General features: G+C 41.9%; 1 protein-coding gene across 1 annotated transcript; it reads right to left on the minus strand.

Annotated features, from left to right (window-relative positions):
- Nucleotides 1–527: 527 nt before the first annotated feature.
- Nucleotides 528–10,847, minus strand: LOC128982504 (uncharacterized; the record flags this gene model as incomplete). The annotated part of the gene is made up of 6 exons (XM_054401464.1): nucleotides 10,614–10,847; nucleotides 8,420–8,630; nucleotides 2,688–3,993; nucleotides 1,845–1,943; nucleotides 1,220–1,315; nucleotides 528–718 (listed from the first exon to the last, which is right to left on the minus strand). Coding segments are annotated over exons 1-6 (1,918 nt in total), but the record flags the coding sequence as incomplete, so codon positions are not given.
- Between the last annotated feature and the right edge of the window lie 13,578 nt (nucleotides 10,848–24,425).

Here is a 24,425-nt window from a genome sequence, read left to right on the forward strand (position 1 = left end):
CTTGAAGCTTAATGAAGCGCCATCACTAGGGGGTCGGCATACTTACATGGACGGTTAACAGATACGGTCGCAAGAAAAACTACAAATGTACATACAGTGTCACGGAATGCATTTACTCGCAACGGGTAAATGCCGTAGTGGCTCTAAACCACTCTATTTCACTCCGCAGCGACGTTTTGCACCAAAACGCAAAAGATGAACTTGACGTAGCAGCGTAAATAGGGTGTCGGCTCGTTTCAACCCCAACTATTACATTTTCATTACATTACACCATGAAAAACAATTACACAATCAACGAAAAATTCAAATGTCATATAGTTGTCTGTAAAATGCCATGCTGGCATGAATATTGTTATCTTTACGCCGCAGTGGTATTTTTTTTTTACTTTTTCTATATTCCACCACGGTTAATGCGGAACATAATTGGCAATGGTTTTATCATTATTTGACAATACAAATAGCATTTAAAATGCCATTAGGGCATTTTGTTTCTTTTCTAAACAATGTTACTGGAGAAATAAACTCACCCATCACTGGTTGACGCTGCAGAGCCTGCACGAGTGGTTGCTCTCGTACGACGCGTCTGGGGATGCTGCACTGATGGCTGAGGAGAGTGGGGGGGGAAGCCTGTGGGGAAGGCTGGGGCGAAGGCTGCGGTGAGGTCATCGGCAAAGGCTGCGGAGATGGAAACCCGTGAAACGGGGATGAGGTGTCCGATCTGCAGATAGTTACATTCATTAGCAATGAGTTTTGTACGATATGGCCATATCTGTTAGCCATGTATGCTGTGGGATTAAGCAAGAGACTTATAAATAATTCCAAGTATGTGTTGCTCACAACATACAATATGTAGACGGTTAGGTTAGGTGTGTTGTTACCAAACATATTTGTGAATTCTGTGACATATGTGATTAATATATATTGTTGTATGATATGGCAATATATGTAAGCCATGTATGCTATGGGATTGAACATGCGCACAATTATTACAAGTGTGCGTTGCACACAAAATAAAATATATAGACGGTTAGGTCAGTTGTGTTGTTAGCTAACATTGGGTTGAATTCTGTGAGATGTGTGATCAATGGTTATCATTGTATTATGTGGCCGTATTTGTAGGCAACGTTTGTTGTGGGATTACACATGGTCAAGTATGTATAATGTACGGGAGCTTTGCTACTACTTGTTGTATATTAGTTATATGCTAAACTACTCTTACCGGTTTCCAGGATCCGGAGAGTTCAGCACATGCCGCGGACATTGATCCGCAGACACTTCGCACCTTCCAACGCCCTGGACTGGAGTTGAAGTTGCCCTGGACAAGAAAGTGTAATATTAGAAAAGTATTGAAATGAAAGGGACCATAAGTGGACATGAAATTTAAAGTGTATTACATTAGATGTAGAATAAAGTTATTGGGAAACAGTAATATTTATTACTTGTGTCAGGATGTTGCATTTTATTATTCAAATTCAAGCTCGAATTTTTTCGGGAAAATTGTTGGGTGTAAGGGGTGTAACCAAAAAGCCGTTGTGGCGTTTTTTAAGACTTATTAACAGCACTAACAACTCTGTTATTAATTGCATTATTAACAAAACTCAAATGGGGGTGTGTGTATGTCCTTCCGTTAATGAGCTAAATGGAACTTATCAAAACTATTTAACATTTAACATCTCTCATGACCCGTTAATAAAACAGAACAGATTTTTTATAGAATTTATAACAAAATTTTTAAAAACAGTACAGTCTGTCCTTCGCATAAAGATATATATTTCATATTTAAATTACATTTCCTTAATGGTTCGAATTCAATGGAAACAAAGGTTATGATAACAATCCCTTACCGGCGTGGGGTTGGAGCAGCCTCGCTGTTGATAGAAGTGTGTAGGGTTGTTGCCAGCACCTCGTCTTGTGGCGGGGAAGCCATCCTGGCATAATGGAATCTGTAAAGAGACATATTCATCATACAGGTGGTTTTACTGACATAAAAGCTACTGTTGATTAGGTTATATTGATTATTAATACCCTACTTTATGAATAGCATTGCACACAACATACGAAATATATAGACAGTGAGGTTAGAGCTGTTGCGGTTAGGTTAGGTTGAACTATGTGACAGATGTCAGCAGTAAATGGTAATTCCTGTTGTATAATGGGATACATGTTCGGGTTACACATTGGAATAGCGTCTCTCACTAATGAAACTCCCCCGCCGGACGAGATGTAGACGAATTGGACTGTGGTCGTCTGGGAGCACCAGTCATGTCAACATACATACAACATAATACAACAATCCACGGGTTAGGTTAGGTTTTCTTTGTAGGTTTGGTGTTCTTTTAAATGTTGTGTGGGTTTGATATGTTTGTAAGTAAGTTTGGGTGTTGGGTTTTGTTTTGGTTTTCAATCTTATTCTTTTTGGTTACTATTTGTTTTATCTAATATTAATCAGTTTTTGTGTGTCGTTTCTGGTGTGGTTTGTTTTTTAATTATAGTGTTACAAATTCAGGCAGGCTCTTGTTCTTCCCTCTGCATAGGGCTCTCTGTATCAGAGTAATTCATTCTTGACAACCACCCTACAAGCCTAATTCATTACAACATGTTCTAAATGGTGGGCCTACAGTAATCTATAAGTTATATTGTTGTAGTAGGGTTGTATTGGCAACAATAAATTTTTGATGTAAGCCTACCTTTGTATGTTGACGACTAGGCGGCACACAAAGGACTCCACCTCCAGAACTGCCTCGGCCGGGTTGGGACGGTAACTGTCATCCACTAGTCTGCCGTTGGCGATGAGGAATGTCGACATCTCCAGAATGAGTAGCTGGCGGAGGTCCTCTGGCAGATTCAGGTTCCTCAGACCGTTCCTCGCTCCAGCGGCTGCTTGTAGGTACTGAGGTAGCCACGTGCTTGGCAAGGCCACTGGATGGTTGGGGGGTGGTGGGCCGTAAGATGTTGAGGGCAGGGAGTGGTCAGGTAGGGAGGAACGGGGAGGCTGAGGGGGAGTGACAGGTTTACTATTTGCTGGAGGGGTGCGTTGGGGGGGTGGGCTGTGCTGTGTGGGGGGCGGGCTGTGGTGTGTGGGGGGCGGGCTGAAGTTTTGGCGGGGTAGGGGTCGAGGTTCGGGAGTCGGTCGAGGTGGGGGAGAGGGGGGATCTGAGGTGTCTGAATCTGTGTCATCGGTGTTCTCTAGTCCTAGCCTTGTGTTTGGTTGCGGGTAATGAGACAAAATGACGGTGTTGGGGGTGTCAGGTGAGGGCAGCACCATCACTTTGGGGATAGCAAATTTCTCGAGCCACTCAAGTATTAGCGGAAGTGGCACCTGCAGATTATGCCTACTGAAGGACCGCGGCCTGATGTTAGCTCTCACAAAGGCATAGGAGTTGAAGAGGGCCCCATCTATTTCCTCAATCAGTGACACTTCAGCACCAGTGTAGCTATAGGGACGAAGCCGGTTGTGGGTGGAGTTCCCACGGATGTGGAGGGGGGATAGAAGGTCATTGTTATAGCGTGAGTGGGTCGTACGGAGAAATATTTGAGCTAAGTCACGATTGAAGTTCAAGCCAAGGTTGTAGGTGAATGAGAGGAAAAAGTGCAACAATTGTGTGTCAAATAGGTTAATGGGGAACGGGATTCCATAAACGTATTCCACGTCTTCGGGGTGCGTTCTGATGTAAATTGTGAGAAGGCGGAGGGCGGATGTGTTGCCAAGGCCAGTAATGCAAGCTTGAAATCTGTCCTTCCAAAGTTTACGCACAGGGTTCTCGTACGGGCAGCGGGGGTTGGGACAGCTGCCGTGGGCAAGGTGGGTGCAGCGACAGGGTTCAGGGTCGCTGGGACGAGTTACCAGTGCAAGTACCCCGCCCAGGGTACGAGACGCAGTCATCGAGTTTACTGCAACCCCGATGTGTGTGTATGTGGTCCGCCTTCCCATAATGAACGCTTGGATCAGCGGATGCGTAGCAATATAATCCGTTAGCAGATTCATACGATGACCTGTATTTTGGGAAAAACAATTGTGTTAGAAATTTGTATGTTTATCGTTTATTGTATGTTTTTTTAAATTATAAACTTGTGATGGTTAAACTTGTTAGTGGTTGGTGGGTGCAATTAGTTGTTGTTGTGTTATGAATTTACTACTGGCTGGTGAAACCCTGGGTATAGGTGGTTATGAAATTTGATTGGATTAGGAGTGGCAAGGTGTAGTTGGGATAGATTGGGACAGGGCGTAGATTGATAGGTGCTAAGATGGGCTCGGTGGCATTTGGGTCTTGGGGGGGAGTCCTGACAACACTGGAGGACCGGGAGTACCTAGTGGAAGTGGAGATGGGGGAAAATACTGGACTAATAGGGCAGTAACGACGGGAGTGGCGGGACGAGCGTTGGGGCGTGGTGAAGCTGTAGTGGTGGGAGTGACGGGTGGGCGTGGCATGGGTGTGTGACAGTGAATGGCGGGAAATATTGGAATCGTAGGGGGCGTGGAATAAGTTTCGTCGGGATATTGTGTTACGGGTGTAGTAAACTGGATGTAGGGAGAGTGGGTCTGAAGTTGGCGGGTGATCGGATACAGTATTTTGTGAAGGGCTAGTGAATGTGGAATGGTTTGTATAGATCGTTTGGGAGTAGGTTTGTGAGCCGGTAAGAGATAGGGTTGAATTGGTGAGGCTAGTTGATGGTGAAGGTGGTCGTCGTTGGTTACGGTTCAACGGTGAGCGGGCGGAAAGGCCGTCTAGACGCTGGGACGGTGCATGCGAGTGTGTTGAGATGCGGGGCTGAGAATGTCTCGCAGATGATGGCCGTGCCAACTTTGAGTGTCCACTCAGTGACGCCCTGCCGGAATGCGAACTGCGCTGGGAAGATTGGCGGGGTTGAGAGTGTGATGCAGTATTGGACAGTCTTCTCTGCGAGGGTTCATTCAATGACGCCCTGCCCGATAGACGGTGACTTCGTACAGATATCGATCTTTGAGACGACCTCACGGTACAGACTGAGCGGGACGGAGAACCTGTTGTAGACGAGGTTGTTCTTGTCTGCGAGTGTTGGCTCAATGAAGTCCTGCGATGATGTCTGCTCGAATTGGAGCTTTGGGACGACCTCACAGACCTCACAGCATTGACTGAGCGGGACGGAGATCCTGTTGCAGATGAGGTTATTCCTGGATGCGAGTGTTGGGTCAATGAAGTCCTGCTATGATGACTGCTGGATTTGGAGTTGTCTGTGTCTCCCGACAGCACCTCGATGCCGGAGTCTGTTTCGGGGGGTTCTCCGACAAGTGTTATACGAGTCTCTAATGGTACGTGTCTGAAAAAATACATGTTGTATTCGAAGTACTGGTGGTCAATCGTGGCTATGGGCCTGACGTCATTGATCGAAGAGGGATAGGCAACATCAACGCCCAACTCATTGTTGTATTCCGCAATCAATTCTTGAATAGGCTTGTCGGCCACTATCGACCTCACCCTGGTTTGGAATGTTTCTGGATAGTCTTCAATCGGACAGTTCGAGCAAATGATGATGGGTGACGTCCATCGTACGGATATTGCATATCCACGGCATTTCTGATCGATGCTAACAGTGTTGCCACTGAGAAGAGGGTTCAACATCATTTGATTTTTTCTGTGGAAATCAGGGGTGAATTCATCGAACACTATCAACTTGTGGATGGATGGATCCAAATCGCTCATGAAAAAGTCTGAGCTGTTGCTCGGTACAAACATTCTATGTTGCTGGTCTTCTATTGACAGGGTTCCATACGCAAACGCGGTTTTTCCCATATTGGCTGGTCCGCTCAGATAAAGGTGACGTTTCTTCCGTACATCAGTCTTGGTGTCATTTACGAACAATCTGATGTGGTTAACAGATTCGGCCACCCATCCGTGACTTACTTGGTGGTTCAGCTTATACCCACCAAATTCAGGGAGGCTCTTGTTCTTCACTTCAACATAAGAGTCAGTGTAGTATTTAAGGCTGTGCTTGTTATTGAAAGCAAGAGATGATAACAAAGACGGTCTGGACTGGCGGGCCAACAGGATGAAGGTGCGAGCATATTCGCTCAACTCAGAAGTGTTGCAACTGTAAAGGCAACTGTAGTCTTCTTTGCTACAATAACGGATTAGGGCCTCACGTACCCTCACGCTGGACAGATGCATGGAAGATATGAACAATTTGCCTTTAGCTTGTCCTAGGATGAAGTCCCTGAGAGATACGAAACTGACGTTTTTTGAGGTTTTGACATATGTCTGCAAATGGATTAAGCTGTTGCTGTTGGGACAGGTGTTGTGTTCGAGACCAATAACGTACTCGTCCAGTTTGAATTCTCCGCTGAAGAAATCGAGGTACGTCTTACGTATTTCAGGCGGGGCAAACCATTCTTTACGGAAAGAAACACGGACAGAGAAACGGGAGCTCTTACGGGATTTTTTTGGGACAAAGCATTCTATGCCATCAATTAGTGTGACACGCTCTGGGACTTCGTCTATGCCGGAAGAAATTTCACCCTTCGATTTTGCCGTTATGGTCTTTGGACGGGTATTGACTCGTTTTCGTTTCTTCGTAACCGGCAAACGTTGCGATTCATCAAGGCCTGAGTCAGATGTGTTCAGGGTGACCGATGTGGCGGCAGCACAACTGTTGCTTGAATGGGATGGATCATCAACTATTTCGGATGTGTCTAGGGTTGATATATCTGTAACGACGAAATTACAGTGTAACGGTTTTATAATATAAGTTTTTTTTTTGGGTTTTTTTTTTGGAGTTGGATAATTGAGGATTGTGTTAGGAGAGGTATTGGTTTTTCAATTGTTAAAATTTGTCCTTATATGCATGCTAGTGGAGTATGGTGTTGGGTTAGGTTAGGTTGGGTTAGGTTAGGTTTTTTAAGTTTAGGGTGGTGTTGGGTTAGGTTAAGTTATGTTAGGGCTGGTAACAGTTTCACATAAAAATAACGAAGATGTTGCAAGGGCAAATTTGAGCACCATGAAAGTTCTCTTACATTTGGTACTGTGCGAGATGGAATGAAAATTCCACAAGTAGGCTATTAAACATTGGTGTAATAATTCATGTTCTCATTGTAGGCCTGTATATATGATTAATTGATTAATTGTTGATAACAACAACAAGTAACAGATTATTGCAAACACTTCAATAAATTATAACTAAATTGCCGAGGAGAGGGCCACAACCAGTAGGATGGTGAATATTATATTACATAAATGGAAGCAATACTAAATACCGTAAAAATAATGATTTGTTTAGAGAACCGTAAATGCAGTTTGTTAAAATGTCAGTAGTCTATAGTAGCTGTTAATTGACACAGGCCTGGAATATTTCAAAGTGATTTAACAGACATAAACACACTGGAGTTTTTATTGAGTACAACACTGTTTCGCAAGTTGCCTTACATTCACCTACATACCCACATTAGATACAATTAGCGGGGGTGAACCTAGTGCAATCATAACTTAATTGATGAATGGGAGGAATGTGCAGTTGGATAACAAGCGTTAACATTAATAGTGCATTGTTAGCAAAGCGAGAGGGATTACAAATGTGGATATTATTTAATAAACACAACATTAGACTTACATGATTTTTTGGCTTGGTAGTTGGCGGAGGGAACAGTTTTTTCTTGGTTATTGTTGGTCGACTTTCAGCAGATCCCTAAACCATTATTTACCATTGAATAACCCATATACTGTACAGTTATTAGAAAGTAAAGATTGTTAGGCTGAAGATTTTTCATACCTTGTGGTATTTTTTTGTAGTTTGATAAGTTCATAGTTCTTGAAATTACTAATTATTAGAAGTGAAATGTAAAAAGTTGTTTTTCAAATGACTTTATTTATTCATAAATTTTCGATAACATAATTTGTAGCTAGAAATAATTAGGATAATATACGTTAAGGCATTGATATTGTACTAATTTTATTTAATTTAATATAGTATATTTATTATGCACATATTTAAGGAAACTAGGCTATTTTTGGTTTATTTCATAATTATTTATTTTATACTCACTGTTCATCTATAGCACCCTGGTCCCAGATTGACTGAGAGATGGATGTTGTCGATGCGGTGGGCTTATCATCAAGTTTAGGTTTTTTCAACGGGGGAGCGGGGGACAGAGAAAGTTGGGCTATAGCCTGGTCACTGTACAGATAAATGTGATCTGAGTCGCAGTAACTGACCTGATGGAAAATGGAACCACGCCTACTTTTGCAAACTAACGTGACTGGTGTGGGCAGACGTTCTGAGTCGCAGGTACATGATTTGGAGGTAGTACCATAGAAATTAGGTTGGCTAGGCCAGAGATGTACAGCGGTTTTGTCGCAATACACAACCCTATAACTGGAGTTCCCTCTCACACGGGCGCAAACGATTGAAATGGAGCTATGAACGAGTTGGCAATTGCAATGGGACTCACGGTCTTGACGCAGGACATCCTGGATAGCTTGTTCTGACGCCTCAGCGACCTCGGCAAGCTGCCTGTCATCTATGAAGTCTGCCACAGGTTGGACTACAGCAGGAGCTGGTGGGGGACGAAACTGTGAAGGTGGTGCTACGACAGCAGCGTTGGCACTGCGGGCGGAAGGTTGCACCGCAGGCAAAACGGACTCTGATGAAGAAGAATCATCCTGAAATTGAAAAGTGTTCGGGTTACACAGTGGAATAGCGTCTCTCACTAATAAAACTCCCCCGCCAGAACGAGATGTGGACGAAGTGGACTGTGGTCGTCTGGGAGCACCAGTCATGTCAACATACATCCTCCTAATTAGATCGTATGAAAAATAGTCATTGGTTTGGTTTGCATATTCCCAACATCTGCCGAATTCGAATATTTGACTTGGAGTACAATGGCAATTGCTCAATAACTCTTTGGCAACATGTAGCTGTACACCGTTTACGATAAAGAATGTGGCTACTACGGTTTGACTTTGATGGTTAATGTTGAAAAGGTTTTCATAACGGAGTGCGTTAGCAATATGCTGGGGCCAAAATTCATAGGGTGCGGGGAGGTGATCTTCAATGAATTCAATAACTTGTTGATCAAGTGTTTTTTTAACCTGAAAACATACATTACTACTAATATGAATATTTAAATAGGTAGGCTGCTGCTCTAGTATGTGTGCAACAGGTAATGCATGATTTATCTATTTCTTTGTGAGTAGATAGGGTATACAGGCCTATGTATTCCACAGGCAAACTACAATACGATAGGCTAAGAGCAAAGGATATGTAACATAACCTAAATTTATTAGGCTAGGCGTACAAGTAATCACAATATATCTGTTGTCATAACTGCTGACCTACATCGATGCCATATATAGCACAGGGAAATACGTGGACAACATATAAATTATACAACTCATTAGCCTGCACTTCAACGGAACGATAGTCATACTTGTTCACTTGTCATACGATAGTGACTGTAGATTAATAAATGTCATAGCAATCAATGTAATAGGTTAATTTTTATTTTAAACTGGACCTATCAATATAGGCTATAGGGGTACAGTTTGATAACTGGGCTACGATAATATCGATTGAAACTATCAATTCGATTAGTAAACCTTCATGCGATTTTTTCACCATCAGCAAGTTCGGTTGGTTAGGTTAGGTTAAGATAGTTTAATTTGATAGTAAATATATTTTAAATTATCGATTATTTATCAATATTTTCAATTCGATAGTTTCAATTGATATCAGCATAGCCCAGTTAAGAAACTGTACCCGGCTATAGGTGTATATTGTGGCGATGTATGGCTTATTCTATGTTGAGTATAGGCCTAGTCAACATTCCATTATTTTTTATTATTCAATGGTTGTTTAGTTGATTGATTACGATTATATAAATTTGTTGGATAACGTGTAAAAATGGTTATATGGTTAAAAATCTTTAACCTAGGTCAAAATGTATGCGAGCATAGTCATGCTGTTGATTGTATTGTATGTAAAATGGTGCTATATAACTGTAATATTGCTGTAACTGATTGGGCTTCAACCTAATGCTAATTAGCCTACATAATTTGGTTGGCATTTACCCACAATGTTGTGTTCGTTAGAGCGGGTGTTCAACACACTAGCCTATATCTAAACTGTAACCTGCGCCCTGGGTATACGGGCTAAAGTTATTAACACAATGGGGTACGGTTATGCGAAATGTTATTGATTTCATGTATAGAAACAGACTGTAATTGCAAATGATGGCTGTATTTCTTGTAGGTAATGGAATAAAATGGCATGGCCTTTTGATAACGGAATGTAGTGTTCAAGTACAGTTATTCTATATACATGCAGGCCTGTGCAAATTCTTTATCGTTATATTTTAGACATCAACTACTGTTATTAGATATATATAGTTGTAGGTTCATTTTATTTGTTTTACATCTGAACAGAAAACTGGTCAACCATGTGGTTTGGCCAGGCAATGGGTCTTTTTAAAGTGTATAAGTACTCTACTATGATAAATCACTGGTGAAAATATACACTGTTTATTAGGCAATGGACTGATTTGGTTGTAAATTTGTACTAAATATTTCTTTACACCGTTTTTAAAGATTGAAAACAAGTTTTTGCAATGCAATAGACTAGGCCTAGGGTGACATTGTTGTACTTACATTTGAAGTTGACATATTTATTTCTTCGCACTGGGACTAGCTAATTTAATAATTTACTTTAATAATTGGGTTAAAATTTAGGTGTTGAGGGCCGAATTATACATTTTTTGGAAAATTGAAAAATACAGTTAAAAAACGGTCGGACAAACGCCGAACACGACTGCAATGGTAGCTAGCTAGATCCCAAGAGAAAGAAATAGGCGCGAATCACATCCCTTTATAATTTCGCAAGACAAAGACACAGGGTTGAGGAATAAAAAGTCATTGGAATAAATAATTATATATTAGCATGTTATTAGCATAAGTTGGGAATTGATTATTATTAAAATAATGAAAGTTATATTGTATATAGGGGTAAAATTCATTGCAATTGGTTTAGATGAATATAGTTTAATGTAATAAAATGAGTATTATTAATAAAGATTTGTTGACATACAATTGACTATTAATTTCATCTTCATATATATACATATAGTTGTCATTACAATTATTGTTTCCATACATCAATTAAGTCACATATGAAATTGGTTTGATGAAATGATAACAACAATATAAGAAAGAGTTGTACGCAGGGAGATATTGTAAAGGGGATGGCACGCGCCTAACAAAGGTGGCAGCTAATTGAGGGGTGGCACCCTGCTGGACACCTGTCAAACACTACATTAGTTGTGGGCACGGACAAAAAGGACCACCCGTGGCTCAGGGGGAAAAAATTTTTCAATAACACCTTTTGAACTGGATTGATAAAGCGGGTTTGATAACACCAACAATACTACAGTAGTGGGGGCTATCACCTTGACAGGCGATGGTGTCCGAAATAAGCCGAACACGGCCGAACAACACCAATGCATCGGTGTGAAACTGCATTGTTGTCTATTAATTAAATTATAATTATTTACACTTGCAACGTACTAATGTGTGTTGTTAGGGAATTTTTCTTTAACAGTTCAATTAATGATGAATTCATTTTCATGGTAGTAACCAATAGACGGTATTTAGTATACGATTAATAATTAAGAGAAATGCCACGGTGGCCGTTGGTTACTTGTTGATTTGCGTGGGTGGCTTTGGATATGTTAACAACGACACCGCAAGGTAGGGAATACCGCAAGGGAACATTTTTGAATTACTGCCAGGCATTTATTAGAAGTTTTGACTGTTCTTCCAAAGTAACCTTAAGTATTAACAAGGTTAGAAAGAAAATGCCACAGTGGCACGGTTTAAACTCACAGAAGGACAGGGTGGCATTAAATATAAAAAGCGTATAATACAGAAAAATACGTGTGCGGCAGTGTGAGAAGGTGTTGTTAGGTGTTATTGGTTGTAGTTTGAGTGGAAAATGCCAGTTTGGAAGGTTGCAATACGGATTTTTCAGTTTTATGAAACTTTTGCTTTGATTTGGGGAAAAAATGCAGGTAAGGTATTGATATCTACCTACGGTAGGTGCCCTAAGACAAAAATTTGGTAATTTTTGTAAAAATCGATGTTAAATCCTCAAAAAGCATTTCTTAAGGAAATTTATTAGTTGTAGAAGGTTTTGTAACACTTTTCGAGGCTATTGGGTGTGAAGGGGTGCAGAAATTAGAATATGCCACGATGGCACTTCACCGTCCATGGGGGCCAAGGTGGCCTTTTTCCAAAAATACTTATAAAACAGCTTCTTTCAAGTAATTTTCATAAACATACAGCAGTTTTGACTGTTCTTCCAAAGTTCCTAATGGTATTAACACGGTTAGTAAGAAATGCCACAGTGGCCCGGTTTAAACTCACATAAGGCCAGGGTGGCATTTAACATAAAAAGCGTATAATACAGCAAAATACGTGTGCGGCAGTGTGAGAAGGTGTTGTTAGGTGTTATTGGTTGTAGTTTGAGTGGAAAACGCCAGTTTGGAAGGTTGCAATACGGATTTTTCAGTTTTATAAACTTTTGCTTTGATTTGGGGAAAAAATGCAGGTAAGGTATTGATATCTACCTACGGTAGGTGCCCTAAGACAAAAAATTGGTAATTTTTGTAAAAATCGATGTTAAATCCTCAAAAAGCATTTCTTAAGGAAATTTATTAGTTGTAGAAGGTTTTGTAACACTTTTCGAGGCTATTGGGTGTGAAGGGGTGCAGAAATTAGAATATGCCACGAAGGCACTTCACCCTCCATGGGGGCCAAGGTGGCCTTTTTCCAAAAATACTTATAAAACAGCTTCTTTCAAGTAATTTTCATAAACATACAGCAGTTTTGACTGTACTTCCAAAGTTCCTAATGGTATTAACACGGTTAGTAGATAATGCCACAGTGGCCCGGTTTAAACCCACATAAGGCCAGGGTGGCATTAAACATAAAAAGCGTATAATACAGCAAAATACGTGTGCGGCAGTGTGAGAAGGTGTTGTTAGGTGCTATTGGTTGTAGTTTGAGTGGAAAATGCCAGTTTGAAAGGTTGCAATACGGATTTTTCAGTTTTATAAACTTTTTGCTCGCATTTGGGAAAAAAATGCAGGTAAGGTATTAATATCTACCTACGGTAGGTGCCCTGAGACTGAAATTTGGTAATTTTTTTAAGAATCGATGTTAAATCCTCTAAAACCATCTCTTAAGGAAATTAATTAGTTGTAGAAGGTTTTGTAACACTTTTCGACGCTATTGGGTGTGAAGGGGTGCAGAAATTAGAATATGCCACGATGGCACTTCAACGTCCATGGGGGCCAAGGTGGCCTTTTTCCAAAAATACTTACAAAACAGCTTCTTTCAAGTAATTTTCATAAACATACAGCAGTTTTGACTGTTCTTCCAAAGTTCCTAATGGTATTAACACGGTTAGTAAGAAATGCCACAGTGGCCCGGTTTAAACTCACATAAGGCCAGGGTGGCATTTAACATAAAAAGCGTATAATACAGCAAAATACGTGTGCGGCAGTGTGAGATGGTGTTGTTAGGTGCTATTGGTTGTAGTTTGAGTGGAAAATGCCAGTTTGAAAGGTTGCAATACGGAGTTTTCAGTTTTAGAAAACTTTTTGCTCGGATTTGGGGAAAAAATGCAGGTAAGGTATTAATATCTACCTACGGTAGGTGCCCTGAGACTAAAATTTGGTAATTTTTTTAAGAATCGATGTTAAATCCTCAAAAAGCATTTCTTAAGGAAATTAATTAGTTGTAGAAGGTTTTGTAACACTTTTCGACGCTATTGGGTGTGATGGGGTGAAGAAATTAGAACATGCCACGATGGCACTTCACACTCCATGGGGGCCAAGGTGGGATTTTTCCGTAAATACTTATAAAACAGCTTCTTTCAAGTAATTTTCATAAACATACAGCAGTTTTGACTGTTCTTCCAAAGTTCCTAATGGTATTAACACGGTTAGTAGATAATGCCACAGTGGCACGGTTTAAAATCACAGAAGGCCAGGGTGGCATTAAACATAAAAAGCGTATAATACAGCAAAATACGTGTGCGGCAGTGTGAGAAGGTGTTGTTAGGTGTCATTGGTTGTAGTTTGAGTGGAAAACGCCAGTTAGGAAGGTTGCAATACGGGTTTTTCAGTTTTAGAAAACTTTTTGCTCGGATTTGGGGAAAAAATGCAGGTAAGGTATTGATATCTATCTACGGTAGGTGCCCTGAGACCAAAATTTGGTAATTTTTGTTTAAATCGTCAAAAAGCATTTCTTAAGGAAATTTATTAGTTGTAGAAGGTTTTATAACACTTTTCGAGGCTATTGGGTGTGAAGGGGTGCAGAAATTAGAATATGCCACGATGGCACTTCACCGTCCATGGGGGCCAAGGTGGCCTTTTTCCAAAAATACTTATAAAACAGCTTCTTTCAAGTAATTTTCATAAACATACAGCAGTTTTGACTGTTCTTCCAAAGTTCCTAATGGTATTAACACGGTTAGTAAGAAATGCCACAGTGGCCCGGTTTAAACTCACATAAGGCCAGGGTGGCATTTAACATAAAAAGCGTATAATACAGCAAAATACGTGTGCGGCAGTGTGAGAAGGTGTTGTTAGGTGTTATTGGTTGTAGTTTGAGTGGAAAACGCCAGTTTGGAAGATTGCAATACGGATTTTTCAGTTTTAGAAAACTTTTTGCTTGGATTTGGGGAAAAAATGCAGGTAAGGTATTGATATCTACCTACGGTAGGTGCCCTAAGACAAAAAATTGGTAATTTTTGTAAAAATCGATGTTACATCCTCAAAAAGCATTTCTTAAGGAAATTTATTAGTTGTAGAAGGTTTTGTAACACTTTTCGAGGCTATTGGGTGTGAAGGGGTGCAGAAATTAGAATATGCCACGATGGCACTTCACCGTCCATGGGGGCCAAGGTGGCCTTTTTTCCAAAAATACTTATAAAACAGCTTCTTTCAAGTAATTTTCATAAACATACAGCAGTTTTGACTGTTCTTCCAAAGTTCCTAATGGTATTAACACGGTTAGTAGATAATGCCACAGTGGCCCGGTTTAAACCCACATAAGGCCAGGGTGGCATTAAACATAAAAAGCGTATAATACAGCAAAATACGTGTGCGGCAGTGTGAGAAGGTGTTGTTAGGTGCTATTGGTTGTAGTTTGAGTGGAAAATGCCAGTTTGAAAGGTTGCAATACGGATTTTTCAGTTTTATAAACTTTTTGCTCGCATTTGGGAAAAAAATGCAGGTAAGGTATTAATATCTACCTACGGTAGGTGCCCTGAGACTAAAATTTGGTAATTTTTTTAAGAATCGATGTTAAATCCTCTAAAACCATTTCTTAAGGAAATTAATTAGTTGTAGAAGGTTTTGTAACACTTTTCGACGCTATTGGGTGTGAAGGGGTGCAGAAATTAGAATATGCCACGATGGCACTTCACCGTCCATGAGGGCCAAGGTGGCCTTTTTCCAAAAATACTTACAAAACAGCTTCTTTCAAGTAATTTTCATAAACATACAGCAGTTTTGACTGTTCTTCCAAAGTTCCTAATGGTATTAACACGGTTAGTAAGAAATGCCACAGTGGCCCGGTTTAAACTCACATAAGGCCAGGGTGGCATTTAACATAAAAAGCGTATAATACAGCAAAATACGTGTGCGGCAGTGTGAGATGGTGTTGTTAGGTGCTATTGGTTGTAGTTTGAGTGGAAAATGCCAGTTTGAAAGGTTGCAATACGGATTTTTCAGTTTTAGAAAACTGTTTGCTCGGATTTGGGGAAAAAATGCCGGTAATGTATTGATATCTACCTACGGTAGGTGCCCTTATACTAAAATTTGGTAACTTTTGTTAAAATCGATGTTAAATCGTCAAAAAGCATTTCTTAAGGAAATTTATTAGTTGTAGAAGGTTTTGTAACACTTTTCGAGGCTATTGGGTGTGAAGGGGTGCAGAAATGAGAAAATGCCACGATGGCACTTCACCCTCCATGGGGGCCAAGGTGGCATTTTTCCAAAAATACTTATAAAACAGCTTCTTTCAAGTAATTTTCATAAACATACAGCAGTTTTGACTGTTCTTCGAAATTAACCCTAGGTATTAATACGGTTAGTAAGAAATGCCAAAATGGCACGGTTTAAACCGTCCCTCTAAGTATACCGAACCCCTAGTGATTGCGCTTCATTAAGCTTCTTGTGCGATTGTCGATGTTGAACGTTGGTGTGAGAAGGTGTTGTTAGTAGTAGTAGTGGTTTAAATAACGTGTTGTGTTTTCTGTAAATATCTATGTTAAATATTCAAAACGGTCTAGTTCAATAAACGGGGAAGTTCTAAGACATTTACCAACACTTTTCGAACGTCATTGGTTTGAAGGAGTGGAAATGCCACGGTGGCATCAAGTAAACTCAGAGACGGCCAGGGTGGCCTTTTACAAAATGCAATATACACCATCCAAAACGGTATGTGGGGGGGGGGCATGTAGAAAAACGTAATACTATAAATACATCACGTTGCGGAAGGGGAGTTTCATTAGTGAGAGAATCAATTGCATTGTGTTACGCTACACTTGGACTTGGACGCAAACACTTCTAAAAAAGGTTGAGAAGGTCGCGCTATGGTCGGCGAAACTGAGGCGCACCAAGAACTTTGGGCCGAATGTTAGAGGACGAAGCCAACAGAGTGGAGATGTGATATTTAATTTCCTGGTTGGCAAGTATAAGTTCTGTATAGGGTAGTAGTTTGGAAAGTGCATGGGTAGGATCGTCGGAAGGATGGATACGGGACGAGATCCCGAGTATGCGAAAGTAGCGCTCCGGTCGCCGAAACTAAGGCGCACCGTGAACTTTGGGGCGATTGTTAGAGCATGAAGCCAACAGATTGGAACGGTTATATTTCATTTCCTGGTTGGCAAGTATACGTCCTGTATAGGGTGGAAGTATGGAAAGTGCAGGGGTAGTGAGTGGACGTGTACGCGGTCGCGGGGTAACCCAGTTATTCGACATGTTGGGCCCGGTGGGCTTGACAACTAACCGAAGCTAACAGGTTTGCGCACTTTTTACTGACACACGCCAACAGAAGAACAAGATGATATTTAGTTTGAAATTAGGTAATGGTGTGATGTGTATACTGTAAAAATTTGGAACATGCAAGGCTGTATGGATGTGCGTAGGAAAGTCCGATGGGAACCGTAGAAATCGTAGGCGTGGGCGTTACGAGTAGCGTATTGCTACAGATACTGCAAGGGACGACAACGAACGGCGCCAACAGCGAATTGGCGTGAAATTTATATTTCTTACAGACAACTACATGAGGAATGAAACAAGCCTAATTATACATATGCACGATCGGCGGAAGGGTGGGTACGGGACAAGATCCCGAGTATGAGAAAGTAGCGCTCCGGTCGACGAAACTAAGGGGCACCGTGAACTTTGGGCCGATTGTTAGAGGACGAAGCCAACAGAGTGGAAATGTGATATTTAATTTCCTGGTTGGCAAGTATAAGTTCTGTATAGGGTAGTAGTTTGGAAAGTGCAGGGGTAGGATCGTCGGAAGGATGGATACGGGACGAGAACCTGAGTTTGCGAAAGTAGCGCTGCGGTCGCCGAAACTGAGGCGCACCGAGAACTTTCGGGCGAATGATAGAGGCTGAAGCCAACAGAGTGGAAAGGTGATATACAATTTCCTGGTTGGCTAGTATACGTTCTGTATAGGGTGGAAGTATGGAAAGTGCAGGGGTAGTGAGTGGACGTGTACGCGGTCGCGGGGTAACCCAGTTTTTCGACATGTTGGGCCCGGTGGCCTTGACAAATAACCGAAACTAACAGGTTTGCGCGCTTTTTACTGACACACGCCAACAGAAGAACAAGATGATATTTTGTTTGAAATTAGGTAATGGTGTGATCTGTATACTGTATAAATTTGGAACATGCAGGGCTGTATGGATGTGCGTAGGAAATTCCGATGGGGACCGTAGTAATCGTAGGCGTGGGCGTTACGAGTACCGTATTGCTACAGATACTGCACGGGACGATCACGACCGGCGCCAACAGCGAATTGGTGTGAAATTTATATTTCTCACAGACAACTACATGAGAAATGAAACAAGCCTAATTATACATATGCACGATAGGCGGAAGGGTGGGTACGGGACGTGACCTGAGTATGCGAAAGTAGCGCTCCGGTCGCCGAAACTGAGGCGCACCGAGAACTTTGGGGCGATTGTTAGAGCATGAAGCCAACAGATTGGAACGGTTATATTTCATATCCTGGTTGGCAAGTATACGTTCTGTATATGATAGAAGTATGGAAAGTGCAGGGGTGGTGAGTGGACGTGTACGCGGTCGCAAAGTAACCGAGTCTTTCGACATGTTGGGCCCGGTGGGCTTGACAAATAACAGAAGGTAACAGGTTTGCGCACTTTTTACTGACACACGCCAACAGAAGAACAAGATGATATTTAGTTTGAAATTAGGTAATGGTGTGATGTGTATACTGTAAAAATTTGGAACATGCAGGGCTGTATGGATGTGCGTAGGAAAGTCCGATGGTGACCGTAGAAATCGTAGGCGTGGGCGTTACGAGTAGCGTATTGCTACAGATACTGCAAGGGACGACAACGAACGGCGCCAACATCGAATTGGCGTGAAATTTATATTTCTTACAGACAACTACATGAGGAATGAAACAAGCCTAATTATACATATGCACGATCGGCGGAAGGGTGGGTACTGGGCCAGGATCCCGAGTATGCGAAAGTAGCGCTCCGGTCGACGAAACTAAGGGGCACCGTGAACTTTGGGCCGATTGTTAGAGGACGAAGCCAACAGAGTGGAAATGTGACATTTAATTTCCTGGTTGGCAAGTATAAGTTCTGTATAGGGTAGTAGTTTGGAAAGTGCAGGGGTAGGATCGTCGGAAGGATGGATACGGGACGAGAACCTGAGTTTGCGAAAGTAGCGCTGCGGTGGCCGAAACTGAGGCGCACCGAGAACTTTCGGGCGAATGATAGAGGCTGAAGCCAACAGAGTGGAAAGGTGATATACAATTTCCTGGTTGGCAAGTATACGTTCTGTATAGGGTGGAAGTATGGAAAGTGCAGGGGTAGTGAGTGGACGTGTACGCGGTCGCGGGGTAACCCAGTTATTCGACATGTTGGGCCCGGTGGGCTTGACAACTAACCGAAGCTAACAGATTAGCGCACTTTTTACTGACACACGCCAAAAGAAGAACAAGATGATATTTAGTTTGAAATTAGGTAATGGTGTGATCTGTATACTGTAAAAATTTGGAACATGCAGGGCTGTATGGATGTGCGTAGGAAAGTCCAATGGTGACCGTAGAAATCGTAGGCGTGGGCGTTACGAGTAGCGTATTGCTACAGATACTGCAAGGGACGACAACCAACGGCGCCAACAGCTAATTGGCGTGAAATTTATATTTCTTACAGACAACTACATGAGGAATGAAACAAGCCTAATTATACATATGCACGATCGGCGGAAGGGTGGGTACGGGACAAGATCCCGAGTATGAGAAAGTAGCGCTCCGGTCGACGAAACTAAGGGGCACCGTGAACTTTGGGCCGATTGTTAGAGGACGAAGCCAACAGAGTGGAAATGTGATATTTAATTTCCTGGTTGGCAAGTATAAGTTCTGTATAGGGTAGTAGTTTGGAAAGTGCAGGGGTAGGATCGTCGGAAGGATGGATACGGGACGAGAACCTGAGTTTGCGAAAGTAGCGCTGCGGTGGCCGAAACTGAGGCGCACCGAGAACTTTCGGGCGAATGATAGAGGCTGAAGCCAACAGAGTGGAAAGGTGATATACAATTTCCTGGTTGGCAAGTATACGTTCTGTATAGGGTGGAAGTATGGAAAGTGCAGGGGTAGTGAGTGGACGTGTACGCGGTCGCGGGGTAACCCAGTTATTCGACATGTTGGGCCCGGTGGGCTTGACAACTAACCGAAGCTAACAGATTAGCGCACTTTTTACTGACACACGCCAAAAGAAGAACAAGATGATATTTAGTTTGAAATTAGGTAATGGTGTGATCTGTATACTGCAAAAATTTGGAACATGCAGGGCTGTATGGATGTGCGTAGGAAAGTCCGATGGTGACCGTAGAAATCGTAGGCGTGGGCGTTACGAGTAGCGTATTGCTACAGATACTGCAAGGGACGACAACCAACGGCGCCAACAGCTAATTGGCGTGAAATTTATATTTCTTACAGACAACTACATGAGGAATGAAACAAGCCTAATTATACATATGCACGATCGGCGGAAGGGTGGGTACGGGACAAGATCCCGAGTATGAGAAAGTAGCGCTCCGGTCGACGAAACTAAGGGGCACCGTGAACTTTGGGCCGATTGTTAGAGGACGAAGCCAACAGAGTGGAAATGTGATATTTAATTTCCTGGTTGGCAAGTATAAGTTCTGTATAGGGTAGTAGTTTGGAAAGTGCAGGGGTAGGATCGTCGGAAGGATGGATACGGGACGAGAACCTGAGTTTGCGAAAGTAGCGCTGCGGTGGCCGAAACTGAGGCGCACCGAGAACTTTCGGCCGAATGATAGAGGCTGAAGCCAACAGACTGGAAAGGTGATATACAATTTCCTGGTTGGCAAGTATACGTTCTGTATAGGGTGGAAGTATGGAAAGTGCAGGGGTAGTGAGTGGACGTGTACGCGGTCGCGGGGTAACCCAGTTATTCGACATGTTGGGCCCGGTGGGCTTGACAACTAACCGAAGCTAACAGGTTTGCGCACTTTTTACTGACACACGCCAAAAGAAGAACAAGATGATATTTAGTTTGAAATTAGGTAATGGTGTGATCTGTATACTGTAAAAATTTGGAACATGCAGGGCTGTATGGATGTGCGTAGGAAAGTCCGATGGTGACCGTAGAAATCGTAGGCGTGGGCGTTACGAGTAGCGTATTGCTACAGATACTGCAAGGGACGACCACGACCGGCGCCAACATCGAATTGGCGTGAAATTTATATTTCTTACAGACAACTACATGAGAAATGAAACAAGCCTAATTATACATATGCACGATCGGCGGAAGGGTGGGTACTGGGCCAGGATCCCGAGTATGCGAAAGTAACGCTCCGGTCGACGAAACTAAGGCGCACCGTGAACTTTGGGCCGATCGTTAGAGCATGAAGCCAACAGATTGGAACGGTTATATTTCATTTCCTGGTTGGCAAGTATACGTCCTGTATAGGGTGGAAGTATGGAAAGTGCAGGGGTGGTGAGTGGACGTGTACGCGGTCGCAAAGTAACCGAGTCTTTCGACATGTTGGGCCCATGAAACGGCCATGGCGGCATAACGTAAAAGCCCATCGTGGCAGAAGCCACAATGGCATAATAACAAAAGGCCATCGTGGCATAAGCCACACTGGCATTTCAAAACCGGCCATCGTGGCAAAGCCACCATGGCAAAATAAGAAAAGGCCATAGTGGCATAAGCCACCATGGCATTTCAGAAACGGCCATCGTGTCATAAAGTAAAATGCTATGGTGGCATAAGCCACGACGGCATTTCAGAAACGGCCATTGTGGCAAAAGCTAAAAGGCCATGGTCTACTTGTCAACTATGATATTTAGTTTGAAATTAGGTAATGGTGTGATCTGTATACTGCAAAAATTTGGAACATGCAGGGCTGTATGGATGTGCGTAGGAAAGTCCGATGGTGACCGTAGAAATCGTAGGCGTGGGCGTTACGAGTAGCGTATTGCTACAGATACTGAAAGGGACGACAACCAACGGCGCCAACAGCTAATTGGCGTGAAATTTATATTTCTTACAGACAACTACATGAGGAATGAAACAAGCCTAATTATACATATGCACGATCGGCGGAAGGGTGGGTACGGGACAAGATCCCGAGTATGAGAAAGTAGCGCTCCGGTCGACGAAACTAAGGGGCACCGTGAACTTTGGGCCGATTGTTAGAGGACGAAGCCAACAGAGTGGAAATGTGATATTTAATTTCCTGGTTGGCAAGTATAAGTTCTGTATAGGGTAGTAGTTTGGAAAGTGCAGGGGTAGGATCGTCGGAAGGATGGATACGGGACGAGAACCTGAGTTTGCGAAAGTAGCGCTGCGGTGGCCGAAACTGAGGCGCACCGAGAACTTTCGGCCGAATGATAGAGGCTGAAGCCAACAGACTGGAAAGGTGATATACAATTTCCTGGTTGGCAAGTATACGTTCTGTATAGGGTGGAAGTATGGAAAGTGCAGGGGTAGTGAGTGGACGTGTACGCGGTCGCGGGGTAACCCAGTTATTCGACATGTTGGGCCCGGTGGGCTTGACAACTAACCGAAGCTAACAGGTTTGCGCACTTTTTACTGACACACGCCAAAAGAAGAACAAGATGATATTTAGTTTGAAATTAGGTAATGGTGTGATCTGTATACTGTAAAAATTTGGAACATGCAGGGCTGTATGGATGTGCGTAGGAAAGTCCGATGGTGACCGTAGAAATCGTAGGCGTGGGCGTTACGAGTAGCGTATTGCTACAGATACTGCAAGGGACGACCACGACCGGCGCCAACATCGAATTGGCGTGAAATTTATATTTCTTACAGACAACTACATGAGGAATAAAACAAGCCTAATTATACATATGCACGATCGGCGGAAGGGTGGGTACTGGGCCAGGATCCCGAGTATGCGAAAGTAGCGCTCCGGTCGACGAAACTAAGGCGCACCGTGAACTTTGGGCCGATCGTTAGAGCATGAAGCCAACAGATTGGAACGGTTATATTTCATTTCCTGGTTGGCAAGTATACGTCCTGTATAGGGTGGAAGTATGGAAAGTGCAGGGGTGGTGAGTGGACGTGTACGCGGTCGCAAAGTAACCGAGTCTTTCGACATGTTGGGCCCATGAAACGGCCATGGCGGCATAACGTAAAAGCCCATCGTGGCAGAAGCCACAATGGCATAATAACAAAAGGCCATCGTGGCATAAGCCACCCTGGCATTTCAAAACCGGCCATCGTGGCAAAGCCACCATGGCAAAATAAGAAAAGGCCATAGTGGCATAAGCCACCATGGCATTTCAGAAACGGCCATCGTGTCATAAAGTAAAATGCTATGGTGGCATAAGCCACGACGGCATTTCAGAAACGGCCATTGTGGCAAAAGCTAAAAGGCCATGGTCTACTTGTCAACTATGATATTTAGTTTGAAATTAGGTAATGGTGTGATCTGTATACTGCAAAATATCATCATTCATATCATTCATTCATATAATCATTCATATTGAATAATTGGATACCCACACTGCACCATCATTGTTTAGATGGATTACCAGTAACTACAGATATTTTGCTTTAGCCATGCATAAGAACGTCTTTCTGACAAAATTCTTGTAATCTACTAAACACACAAGAACTGCATAAGCCTGACAATGATATAAGACATTGTCAACAGCTGTTGTCGTGTCTTGTCTTTGTTTTTTCCTTAAGTAGGTAGTGTTTATGACAGGCGGGCTTGTAACAATACATAGCGTCTTTGAGATGGTGAAATGTTGTACGGTACTACATTATGGATTTAATTCGTTTGTTGTGATTAAACATTATGTTTTAATGTCGTTTAACAAATTACTTTTGGTCCCACTGATTTTAAACACTGGTGGGAGGACAGGTTAATAGTGTTTAGGTTTTACTTGTTATTAAATTAATTTGCACACAATGGACATAATTGATACAAATACTATAAGTGAGAATATTTACTCAAGCCATTAACCAAAAGATAATGAGCATAAATAAAAAATAATTTGTTTATTTGATTTTGTTATGCATTTTAATTAATTTATTTATGATTACAGCTTTATTACAACGGTTGACATTTCGGTTTAATATACATGAATTGTATGATTTAGTACAAATTTGAATTTTCATTGGGAAAATTTACAATTGATGATCAGAATGTTTGAGTCATTGTTGTATCCAATGAAATGTCTTGGTTGTTTTAACCAAGGGTAAGAAAACAAGTTTTTAAAATGCAGAAGAGAATTATCCGAATTATTTTCGGACTTAAATGAAAAAAAATCCTGTAATAGTATTTTAAAAATCACAAAGTTCTTAATTTTCCCAGTATATACATATATAGTTTGATTTTGTATATAAGACAAAATTCGTCAAATTTTCAAATACCTCTGCTAATCACAATAATAACAAAATACAAAAGATTAGCCTTATAAACCCTAGACATAGCACTTCAACCATTGAACATTCTTCATATTACTCTGGTATAATAGCCAGATTATAATAGCTATTATTCATAATTGTATAATATCCTGTCTGGCACCATGAAGGGTTTGACAGATTTTAAAAGATTTAAAACGAGTTTATTCAAATTTTTGTCAGATAAAAGCTGCTACAAGATTAAGGACTTCTTCAATTAG

This window comes from Macrosteles quadrilineatus, unplaced genomic scaffold, assembly GCF_028750875.1.
Source record: "Macrosteles quadrilineatus isolate MER2022 unplaced genomic scaffold, UCM_ALF_1.0 Scaffold_408__1_contigs__length_74776, whole genome shotgun sequence".
Taxonomy (NCBI): domain Eukaryota; kingdom Metazoa; phylum Arthropoda; class Insecta; order Hemiptera; family Cicadellidae; genus Macrosteles; species Macrosteles quadrilineatus.